The sequence below is a fragment of the Paramormyrops kingsleyae genome, chromosome 10, assembly GCF_048594095.1.
Source record: "Paramormyrops kingsleyae isolate MSU_618 chromosome 10, PKINGS_0.4, whole genome shotgun sequence".
NCBI classification, from domain to species: Eukaryota; Metazoa; Chordata; class Actinopteri; order Osteoglossiformes; family Mormyridae; genus Paramormyrops; species Paramormyrops kingsleyae.
Genome location: NC_132806.1, coordinates 14243445 through 14255872, shown reverse-complemented (window position 1 = coordinate 14255872; position 12428 = coordinate 14243445). Strand labels below are relative to the sequence as shown.

General features: G+C 47.2%; 1 protein-coding gene across 2 annotated transcripts; it reads right to left on the bottom strand.

Moving 5' to 3' along the window:
* Positions 1-5346: 5346 nt before the first annotated feature.
* nkrf (NFKB repressing factor) lies at positions 5347-12300 on the bottom strand. 2 transcript variants are annotated; one of them, XM_023794884.2, is made up of 3 exons: positions 11079-12300; positions 8428-8552; positions 5347-8327 (listed from the first exon to the last, which is right to left on the bottom strand). In XM_023794884.2, the coding sequence occupies exons 2-3, from the start codon at positions 8534-8536 to the stop codon at positions 6151-6153; spliced, it is 2286 nt and encodes a 761-aa protein (XP_023650652.1). In that variant the 5' UTR covers positions 8537-8552; positions 11079-12300; the 3' UTR covers positions 5347-6150. The 2 variants fall into 2 exon arrangements, with proteins under 2 accessions (XP_023650652.1, XP_023650653.1); XM_023794885.2 differs by lacking the exon at positions 11079-12300 and adding an exon at positions 10638-11027.
* Positions 12301-12428: the final 128 nt, after the last annotated feature.

Here is a 12428-nt window from a genome sequence, read left to right as displayed (position 1 = left end):
TATCTATACTGATATGAACTGGGTGATGTGTTAAGAGTGAAGGGATGCCACATCGTTTGATGGAAATGAAAATTACAAACCTACAGAGGGCTGAATTCAAAGACACCCTGAAAATCTAAGTGAAAAAATGATGCAGCAGGCTAGTCCATTTTGCTGAAAATTCATTGCAGCAAATCAAAATCGTACTCAGTAGTTTGTATGGCCCCCATGTGCTTGTATGCATGCCTAACAATGTCAGGGCATCCTCCTAATGAGATGATGGATGGTGTCCTGGGGGATCTCCTCCCAGATCTGGACCAGGGCATCACTCCTGTCAGCTCCTGGACAGTCTGAGGTGCAACCTGGTGGTGTCGGATGGACCGAAACATAATGTCCCAGAGGTGTTCTATTGGATTTAGGTCATGTAAACGTGGGGGCCAGTCAATGGTATCAATTCCTTCATGCTCCAGGAACTGCCTGCATACTCTCGCCACATGAGGCCGGGCATTGTCGTGCACCAGGAGGAACCCAGGACCCACTGCTCCAGAGTAGGGTCTGACAATGGGTCCAAAGACTTCATCCCGATACCTAATGGCAGTCAAGGTCCCGTCGTCTAGCCTGTAGAGGTCTGTGTGTCCCTCCATGGATATGCCTCCCCAGACCATCACTGACCCCCCACCAAACCGGTCATGCTGAACAATGTTACAGGCAGCATAATGTTCTCCGCAGCTTCTCCAGACCTTTTCACGTCTGTCACATGTGCTCAGGGTGAACCTGCTCTCATCTGTGAAAAGCACAGGGCACCAGTGACAGACCTGCCAATTCTGGTATTCTATGGCAAATGCCAATCGAGCTCCACGGTGCCGGGCAGTGAGCACAGGGCCCACTAGAGGGTGTCGGGCCCTCAGGCCACCTTCATGAAGCCTGTTTCTGATTGTTTGGTCAGAGACATTCACACCAGTGGCCTGCTGGAGGTCATTTTGTAGGGCTCTGGCAGTGCTCATCCTGTTCCTCCTTGCTCAAAGGAGCAGATACCAATCCTGCTGATGAGTTAAGGACCTTCTACGACCCTGTCCATCTCTCCTAGAGTAACTGCCTGTCTCCTGGAATCTCCTCCATGCCCTTGAGACTGTGCTGGGAGACACAGCAAAACTAATGGCAATGACACATCAATATGCACCATCCTGGAGGAGTCAGACTGCCTGTGCAACCTCTGTGGGGTCCAGGTATCGCTTCATGCTACCAGTAGTGACACTGACTGTAGCCAAATGCAAAACTACTGAAAAAACTGTCAGAAGAGATTAAGACGGAAAAATGTCAGTGGCCCCACCTGTTAAACCATTCCTGTTTTGGGGGTCGTCTCGTTGTTGCCCCTCTAGTGCACCTGTTGTTAATTTCATTAACACCAAAGCAGCTGAAACTGATTAACAACCCCCTCTGCTACTGACGGGATGAATATCCAAGTTTTTACTTGATGCTATACTCTGATTAATAAGCGTTCCTTTAATTTTTTTGAGCAGTGTATTTTTATTTTGTATGTCTGATAACATTTATTGCTTCACAATCAACTAATTTTCAAGCTTACTAGCTGGGTTACATCATAAAAGACTTTTTTTTAACCATAACCGCTCCATCGAACGACGTGATTCATTCACAGGTGACTCCAGACCCCCTTCGTATCAGATGGTACGGTCATGCACCCCGGGTCGGAGCGGATGGTACAGCCCCGGTCGTGGTTTGGTCGCTGGTAAAGCTAGCGGGTCGGGGGCTCTGTTCGGGACATTAGACCGTGAACAGTGTATATCCGGGTTCGGCGCCTTGCCGATCCACTCCGGCAAGGCAGCGCTCGATGAGAGACTTTAGCTATGGGGCTGGAGAGGCTAAGGCTAGCTGGCTAAAGCCGGTGATTGATTGTCGTGCGAACAGGACTGAGTGAGGGGTTTGTGTGATCGTTCATGAGCTCTACTGTCCCATGAAAACGGCAAACTGCAGGAGGACCTGCCAGCCGGGGTGAGTGGAGCTCCATCCGAGAACATCATGCTGTGGACGCAGTGATCTTCGGCTGAGTGTCGGGGTAAACCGAGCTGAGCCAAACCGTGAGTCTGTGTGTCCGCACTTCGGCTCGTCTTACGTTTGTGCTGTCAGTATGGAGTGAGTAATGCACGATAGTGCAGCTGATCATCAATGAAGGAGTTTTGTGTGAGCAGTAGCGTAGGTCAGTGATTCTTTATTCTTTATTTTCATAAGGTTGAGGGAACACCTTTCGGAGATGGTGAGTTGAAATTGTAGCAGAATGGTCGATTTAATGTATAATTTATACACTATACAAAAAAAATCAATCTTGTCGGTGTCCACCCCTAATTCAATCAATATATATCCTTCTGCTTTAATTGCTTGTGTGACTTTAGTGGCTTCAGTGAGAGTAGGACTGTTAAATCCAGGGCATGTCCTGGAATGTCCAGCATCTGGGTCTTAAGTCTGGGTCCTACTCAGCCTAGGTCTTTATCCAGAATAATACAATGAAATGGGTGAAATGTTAAATACAGCTGATGTTATTTTAACAGATCCTTACCTGCTGCTCCCCCTTTGTGCTTCATACGGCCTCCCTTTCTCTCGCTAATCAGTGAGCAGTGATTCAGTTGTGGCATGTTAAGTCATATCTGTCTATCGGTTTAATCTTAGAGGGTTGGGCTTAGCATTAAGGTTAGGTTCACCCAGGCCTGTCTGCTGTCACTGTTGCGAAGTTCTGTCTAGTCCTTGTAACACCTGTACCCTGTGTTCCTCATGGCTGGAGGGGATAGCGCCCCCCTAGGCCCTATGAAGGAAGTGTCCGTCATTCATGTGCTGTTCTATATCTTTCTGTAACCCAAGGAGAAGGAAGCTGCTTCTGTTTTCGCTTGTTAATAGAGCCATGTATTGACTGACATCTGTTAAGGCGTCGATCCGGTTCTGGTTCACCGGGCTCGGAGGTGGTGCCACAGAACTCTGTCTGCTTGATCTACTCCGCTTGCCAATTGTCCAGAATAAAGATCAAACAAAATCTAATTTCTAAGCCAGTTTCCCTACAGCTAAATGTAATAAATTTGGAGTTAGAGAGCAGATGTTGTTACACATTGTTTTGGTCTGAATTCTCGCATTTGAGGGACCTTCTATCTCATTATAGGATTTGCTCCATCCAAATGGTGAGTAGTCTGCATCCTGTCACTTATGGTTCCATGCAGTGTGACAATCCAAAACTGTCTTTAGATTACACTTACGCTGCTATTTAGCAGATACTTTATCCAAATCATTCCCTCTCAAGAAAGCAGGGAGCAGTTGGGGATAAGGGTTTTGTTCAAGGGCAATGAAATCACTGCTGCTGATGCTGGGATTTGAACCAATGACCTTCCGATCAGTCCCAGTGTCCTAACCAGCTGAGTCACACAGCGCCCCCCTAGGTACTCTTGTGCTAGGAATGTAAAAATTCAAAATGAGCTGTCCTCTTAAACATCACTGTTTCAGCTCTTTTCCCAGTCTGTGCAGATGGCAGCATTCGCTTAGATATTCTTCAGAACCGCTGGAGTCCCACCTACGACGGATCTTCGATCCTGACATCTATACGGGTATCCACCACTCTGTCCCCCCAGGCTGGAAGCTGCGCTGATGGTCTCCCCCTTTCAATTTCATAATGGCTACACAATATCCCAATTTCGTACTCAACACTAGAATTTCAAAAACAAGATTTCTGCTTTTGTGTGAAATTCATGGCAGATTTTCACAGAAAGGGCCACCAGTGGAAATGTGCTGCGTGGGACTGGGCCCTGCAGTGCAGGCGGGGGGGGGGCTGCTGGGCTGTCCGCTCACTGCCTGATAAATTATTTAGCCAGGTGAGGCCAGAGGGCTGTAACAGCTGCTGCTTCCGTCCCCCTAGGTTCCTTTAGTATCAGCATTTTGCTTGTCTGCTTTTGCCCAAATCCATGCTTTTGTGAGACCACCAGTACCAGGAACTCCAAACCTACAGTAAAGGCTGTCATCTCTTTAGGCCAGGTTTCCTCAGTTCCAGTCCTGGAGGGTTAGTCTGCAGACTTCCCTGCTCAAATATGCATGCTAAACATCAATAAGCTGGTGAGCTGAATAAGGTGAGCAGGGAAATCTGCAAACTGTGTCACAGACTAGCCCTCCAGGACCGGATTTGGGGATCCCTGTTTTAGGCAGTATTCCTCAACCCAGTTCTCAGAGACCTGCAGACAGTCCACATTTTTGTTCCCTCCCAGCTCCCAGCGCACCTGTACCAGGTATTTGGTGTTCTTCTTTGTTTGGTTCAGGTGTGCTGGGAGCTGGCCGGGGGCAATAATGTGCACAGTCTGGAGGTCTCCGAGGACTGGGCTGAGAAATACTACCCTTAAAGGTAGTAATATCTTCCCACTCCGCAGTCCCTGCTGGATGAGCCAGCCTAGGCAAGTCATGTAGCTCGACTGGGACAATAAGCACAAGTACAAGAGATGAGTTTCCGCCATTGTGGAGGAGAGCTGGCACGACTGCTAGCAGCCGGACCACAGGAAGCACAGTATGACCTTCTCTGGAAAAATGTACGGTCTACAAATCTTCAGTCTACAAATCCACACCCCCCGACCAACACCATGCTCCTGGCCCTGGACTGACCTCTCACTATCTGAATTTGCCCTGGAAGTTGATTAAAAAAAAATACCTCAATGTCCCTGTCACCTGAACTCCAGAGACCGTCAGACCTATTGGCCCCAGGAATTTATTTCGAGCTCACTTTCAAGGTGAGATTAGGGTTATACTTGCCCTGAATTCATGTTCATTCACATATGAAATTCTGAATCTTACTGAAAAAGTGACACTCTTACTCTCTGCACTAGAAATGTCAACCTGAGTTAATAGTATTTAAAGTCTCAACATGTGCTGTTATGGGTACATGTAATAAATCAGGGTCTTGGCTCACATGCTTAGCTGCACCCAGAGTCAAAGTCAATCTCATGCACTGTTGTGGGTTTGTGAATTTCTCCAGAAGTCATTTTTTCACCTGTTCTGTTCCATAACCTCCTGTGTGTCATCTGCACATGAACTCTGTAGGATACTGAGATTTCACTGTTAAACATATAACAAACTTTTCTTGTAAATATAAAAAAAAATCTGATATGGGGTTTGGGTGGTTGCAGCCATGGCAGCAGGAAGCTGCACTGCAAACAGAGGTCTTCATGCGATTCTTGTTCAAAGCAGACTGTGTACCCCAGTAAAACACTGCAGGCTGTGTCCCAAGCGGGCACTGAAATGCCTTGAATGTATTAAGTTAGCTTCACTCCGCAACAAACTCACATGCTGCCATCCTGGGTTCAGATGCGCAACACAGCAAAGCCATTCTGCTTAATCGCTTCAGTGATATATTTATTTGTTATTAATAGTTAATACAGCTGTAGAAACAGAAGGGTCATCTGTATTCACTGAAACTTAACAAACGGACAGTACAGCAGACCGGAATCAAAGTGGCCAACTCACAGGCAGCCTTGACTTTAACACAACCTTTACCTTCCACTTGTACAGAGAACATAAAACAGCAGAGAATGATGTTGCCATTTTTACATGTCAGGTTATTCTCTTTCCCCCCCCCCCCCATCTTCAACATCAAGGTCCAAGCCCGGTCTTTAACATGCCAATAACCAATGTGAGTTTCCCTCTACAGGGAATACCTACCTAGGGAACTGGGTTAAGATCCCAGGCAACCCACAGTTAAAGAGCTGATCATCAATGCTATCAGTCACTTTAATATGAGGTGAAAGGTCAATGACTTCAAATGCAATTCACAGGGAAGCTGGTCTTGTAAAAGGTGGCTCGTGTGAGAAGACTAACCATAACATTTCCACTTCATCTTCATACGAGAACAAAAGGGCAACAGCTACAGCAGGTTGAACTTTGACTAGTGGAATGACAGCTTTAGAGATGGACAGAAGGAGAGCAGACCCATACAAAAATAAATACAAATTTGCCTCTGGTAAGCACATCACTCATTCTTCACTTCTGTAGGACGAGGAATACAGAACGGAGGGCTTTCCGAAAGTCACACGCCTTCGGAATACGCCGTTACTTTGTATAAAGCAGAAATGTCTAGCCACGAGCTTCACAAAGTTTTTCCTGTAGCAGCCTTGTGCCATCCTAGAACGTTTTGGTAAGTCAATGCGAGGCCTGAGGTTTCACGAGCTCGTAACGGCCAACCTGGCCCTCCTGTAGGAGCTGGTCAATCAGCTGGTCCTTGTGCACTTTACGACTAACAATGAGGAAACGCTGGCGGCCCTGACCATAGGACTTGCTGCGCAGGCCATACTTCTGCGACACCTGATGGATCTGCTTGCGCTCATCATTATTCAGTTCTGTGGAGAAGCGCAGGTCGTCCTGCCGATCCGAGCTGGCGTATTCACGGATAATGTCCTCAATGTCCTTCTTGCTAAGCTGATTGCCTGGTTTGTCTGCATCCAAGCCCAGCCCTTCCCTGGAGAACTGCTCTTTCACTCGGATCGGCTCTGCGATGCCCTCCCCATCCCGGCCGAGCCCGCCACCCTTCCAGCCCATCTTGCGTAACATTTGGTTCCCAATGTTGTCCTCCTTGATCTCTTGCCGTGACGCGTCTTCCCCAACACGGGCAAGGATCTGGTTGCGGGAAATGACATCGACGTTGCCCTCCTTTCTCAGGTTGGACTTCACTACAGCCTGTGTCTGCCGTAAGGTGGCCAAGGCTTCCTCAGCTGCAATGTGCTTCACCGTCTTCTTTGGCCCTATCCCGGAGGCTACGTACTGGCCCTCTAGATACACATCACACTTCCAGCGGTGATCCGGCAGAACTGCAAACTTGTAGTCAGCTGCGACCTTGTTGAACTGGGCTGTGTCGTTGATGATGCAGATGGCGTTATCCGAGTTTTCTAGGATGACAAGCTCGCTTAAGTGCTTCTTGCGAGTGCCATAGCGCCCCCCCGGAGCTTCGTAGTGGTTTCCTCTAGAAAACTGCTGCTGCTGCTTGGCCGCTTGGTTCATACGCAGCTTCCGTAGGGCTTCCTCAGCTGCTGCGTGCTTGGAGGTCTTCTTGTTTCCATTGGCCTGGGCCACCAGCTCATCCTGTAGGTAGACACTGCACCTCCATGTGCTGCTGTTGGGCAGGAGATCGAACTTGTAATCTATCTTCATTCGGTTGAAGGCGGCGGAGTTGTTGAGTATGCAGATGGCATCATGAGCGTTGTCCACGATCACGAACTCAGACCAGTGTTTGCGCTTGTCGTGCTCGTATTGGCCCCTAGAGCTCGGGGGCGGCTTTTCCTCAGGATTGCGCAGGGCAGGCAGGAAGGAAGGCGTTGGGGAATGTACTTGGCATACCACCATGTCATTAACGTACGTGTGCCTGTACCGGCGCTGGACCACCCGCACCTCCACAGGCTTCATAAAGAGCTTGACGGCCTGCTCAGATGCCCGGTCCCGAGCTCCGTTCTTACTGCCCGAGTAGCCAGTGGCCAGATACACACACTGACAACGCAGTTCACAGGCATAGCCATCCGAGGGCACCTTGCGGTTCCTGGGTAGGTCCGCGGGTGGGATGTCCTTCAGGTTGACGTAGATGTACTCCGGGTTCGTCTTACAGGCCTGGATGCTGCGGCTGAGAATGAAGTTGTAGTTTGTCGTGTCTGGGCCATTCATGCATGAGGGGTCTTTAAAAGTGGCCATTAAGGCAGATGTCACCCTGGCGATGAGCCTCTGCTTCTCATCCAGTGTGGACTGGGTAATAGGGGCAAGATTACCAGAAGTAGGCTGGGAAGATGAACTTCCATACACTCTGCTAATAGCCCGGCTAGATGAAGGCCTGTCCTGGTACCCAAAACCCTGCCGTCCTGAATCCCAGGTACCGGAACGAGGCCCTGTGTACTCATCAAACCTGTGTACCTGGGAGGGGTACCCAGACTGCCTGGCACCAGGCATCTCAGGCCGCCCCATGTAGTCCTGCTGCATACGGCTCATAAAGTTTGAGCCGGACCCCCTGCTCCCGAAGCCCAGGCCGGTCGTGCCGCCAGCAACCAAGTCCCTGTCCCCCTGCTCATGCCAGGGGTCAGGTGTGTAAGACACTGCTCTGCGGAAGGCAGGGTACGCAGCAGGCGACCCGTAGGGCCTGCCTCCGTGGAAACTGGGGTTGTTGGCATCCCTCTGCCTGGTGCCGTACACCTCCCCTCTCCTGCGGTCCTTCTCGTTCTCCTTCTCGTCGGTGCTGCCAATAGTTCCTCCGCCCACGCCGCTGCTCACAAAGTGTACGGGCTCAAATCGTGGTCTGGGACCAAACTTGGACACAGGCATCTTCCTCACCGGCTCTTCCCCTGAAAGCGAGAGATCATAATTCAGAGTGACATCACCCCGAGATCGTGACCACAGCCGGACTGGTTAATAGGAGGAGGAGGAGGAGGAGGAGGGACTCACTGCCATCTGATGTACCCGGCCTTTTTTTTGCTTCAGCTCCTGCAGCCAGCTGAGTAGAGGGCATCGTGCCAACATGAAGCCCTTCTGCCATCGCCAGCACCTTCAGCATCAGTTGTGGGCCATACCTTCAGAGAAAGGGCTGTGTTTTAGTACAGACATCCCCACCCAGTATCTGCACAAATGTAATCTAGTCGTATGAAAAGCTGTGTTCGCCGTCCTCACAGACAGGTATTACATTATAGTGACACTTACAAACCTACACATCCTTGCTGCTAGGGCCGGGTGATATCAAATCAATATTATATTGTGCATATGCAATAATCACCAGTGCTTCAGATGAGGGGAAAACATTTAGCGGGACACCAGCTTTTCAGTGCTATTTGGACACTTATTTACGCCCACAATTTGTTTAGCAGATTAGTAGTACGGCTAAAATATTAATGAGTCATTTTATAATGCCCAAAAGTTGGTAATCAGTATAAATTCGGCATATCTTTATGTTTAATAAATGTATCAGACTTTAAACTGACCCATCAACAACTTTTGCAGTCGCATAGGGCTGAGCAGTACATCAAATTTTCACAGTATATGGATATATTTTCAAACAAAATATAGGACAACATAATACTGCTTATATCAATATACCTTTTATTGTGCGTTAAAATTAGGGGGTGCCACTTTACAATAAGGCTATCCATATAAAGGGTTTATGAATGGTTTATAACCTTATTAATTAGGTTGTAACACTGTAAATTATTAAGACAATTTTAAACAAGTCATAACAGTTTTTTTATTAATGAGTTACTGCCATTTACAAGTGGCAAAAGGGAACTATTTTAAAGTGATACCAATCACTGTATTTTTTTTTTATATATAGAATCCATTAGTATTCCATCCATGTTATAAACAAAGCAAGAGTTTGTTTACCCTGGGTCCTAGTGACCGCATCTTCTCAGAGAATGAAGTTTAGACTTCGCAGACACACTTCTTAAGGGCTCACGACATCTAACCGATCATTGCATTAAAATGACACCGCTGAGAGACGTCTCAGCTGACACCGGGGCAGCAGTTTCATACTTCCAACAACGTTACCGTAATATCTATGCTACATCTCGGTTTGCTAAATTGATGACAGCTACTATGTAAGACATGAACTATGAAAAATAAGAATCATATATCAAACTTCATTGCAATCTGCTTCCAAGACTTTTCCCAATGTGACAAAAACAAGGCACCTTTCAGCGTTGTTTTCTGATCCATGCAGCCAAAGGAAAACTAAAATAATCTTTGAGGTCCGGTATGTACTGTATGGACTATCACTCGCATCACATTCAAACCAAATGATCCATGATTGGCTAGCAATGAGATCTGTAGGGGATAAGCATTAACCCGTGCTTATGTACCACATGCTGCACTCCTCTCTGGTTCCAAGAGAAGGACAAACGGCACCTTTTTCAGGTCATGCCTTTTTACATTCTGAATAGGACAGCGTAGTAAAATCGTGCGGCTTTTTAAACGATACCCGGCAACACGTGAAGTATATCTCATGCTTTAAAAGTTATTCTGCATATGCTGTCACACAGGGAAACTTGGAGTAATAGGCTACTTTCTGCTTTTATTAAATTATGCACGAATACATTTTATCGAGGACTCCAGTACGCCTGCGGGAATGACCTGTATCTGGGCCTATGTTTATGTTATGGGGACCCAGAGTCTATGTTGGTCCCCTCACGCTGTCACTGGCTAAATACCTACCCTTAAAACACACGCACACTTCATCCTTATTTATGCCCAATGCACTCCCCTATAACTACTTAGTTATTTAACAATCAATAATACGCTTGATTAAAGCATCAACAATAACGTTGAGTCAGCCCAATAAATGTTTTCAAAGCCGTCGAACGGCATTCTCACCTGCAGCCATGCACATTTCACATCATCGAAAAGAACGTATGTACGTTATTATTATTATTCTTATTATTAATAAATATGCTTAATTATGAACGGCAACAAACAGATTATTATCCTAAGAGTCGCCGCGAAATGCTAAACGGCGCGGAGCATTGTGGGTATCAACACCAAATGCGTCAAAACTGGCATCGTTTACCACTAAATTTACACCACATCTGACTTTTATGCTAGGGTTACACCAAATTCCCCACTTTAAAAGCCATGTTAAATCATAGGTTGCATTCAACGCAGCTGACTACCTCAATGACCCGTCGGCCGGCCGCCATCACGGGCACACGTTAAGGCTTTGTTTTCTGTTCCTTCTCAAGGCACCGAAGCTACACGTTTTCAAGAAATCGTTGCCGGCGTCAAGAAAACTCCGCAATCATCCGCATCTTAACGCACTAGCACGCCGGACGATCGGTTTGGCCAAGTGACGCAGTCTCCGCAGCCTCGGCTAGCAGGCTAGTCGGCTAGCAGGCTAGCTGCTAGTCAGGCTAACCGGCTTGCAAGCTAGGCGGATAACAGGCTTGCAAGCTAGGCGGATAACAGGCTAGCATCACCGGCGCCGGAGCCACGCCATATTTAACGCGGCAGAACCTCAGCAGGTCCACAGTGCGACCCTCGCGACTGGCTGCGGTTCTCCAGTCGCTGGGTTCCAGCTGCGTGGCCGAGGCGGCCTGTGAGACGGCGGGACTTACCGTGGAGACGGACGGCCGCCGGGGAATGGCGGTTCAGCGGTTTGTGCGGTCCGTAGCGCCGCGATGTGCAGGATCGCTGCGCCAGCAGGCGTACTGAAACGCGCCCAAGCGCGCCGCCACCCGTCACGTCTGTGCCTCAGAAGCACCGCATGTCCGCTTGCTCCATTCTGGAAAGAAGCAGCAGCAGCACGCGACTGATAGAAGGGATTATAGTGGTGAAGATAGCAAAGATATCATAACAGGGGCGATAGCAAGGGTTGTAGGAATGTACGATATCATATGATTATGAGGGATATCATAGGAGGGTTGGTAGCAGTTATGATAGCGGGGGATATTATAGGAGGGATTATAGCAAGGATGGTAGGAGGTGTATCATTCCAGGGCTAGTAGCGGGGATGATTGGAGAGCTATTATAGTGGATACAACGTGGATATTATATATTAACAGCTTAAAAATTCCGCTGAATTAAGATATCCTGGAAGATAGTGTGTATCTTGTTGCAAAACACCACTGAAAATACATCGAACTACATCGTACTTTGGTGCCTGCTTAATTTTTAGTACAACCCACTTAATTTAGCAGTATTTAATTGTTATTCATTACTGGCTCAGAGTGCATTTCTCACTCTCACAAGTGCATGGGCATGTAGTTCGAGACTGTTCTGATTATTATTATACGTTTTAATAGTGGCTAGTTAATATGTTTATATATACAAGTACAAACGTATTTGTTTCACTCATGGCATGAGTTTTTTAAACGATCCTGGTCCCATCTTGAAAATATCACCAGCCACAAGATGTTTTTTTGGAACCTGAAGGCCCTGGATGATAGTGGAGTACATTATGCTATGTGGACCAATGCCTGTTTCACTCATGGAAATTTGTTTTTTGTATTATTTAAATAATAATAATGATTATTATTATATAGGGTACAGCACTTTTTAACCAGAATATTCCATAAAGGGACCTACTCACTGAGCTCCCTGCAAGACAGTCACTGAATTGAAGATCTCTAATAGGCTGCAACGTAATGTTGGTATTGAACTGCAAGGGGCCCAACACAGCACAGCACACAAACTCAATTTAAAAAACACACAAGCAAGTCAAACAATGAACATGCACTAAATAATAACAAAGCTGGTAACAGCTACATTCAGTAAAATTCAAAACACAAACAGGACTCACACCCCGAACCCTGCTGGTAAAAGTGCTTCTCATTGTACATCATGGTTTATGTAATGTTTCATAATTACCATAATTTCACAAATCCTGTCTTTTGTGCCTAAATCACATTTGGGTAATGCCACAATTGAGGTACCATCCCCTTTGCTGGATTCTTGAACCAGTAGGA

Coding starts and splice junctions, on each gene's coding strand:
- nkrf (XM_023794884.2), bottom strand. CDS start 8,536: ATGCTGAAGGTGCTGGCGATGGCAGAAGGGCTTCATGTTGGCACGATG. Junction 8,328..8,427: donor GCCGGGTACATCAGATGGCA/GTGAGTCCCTCC, acceptor TCTCGCTTTCAG/GGGAAGAGCCGGTGAGGAAG.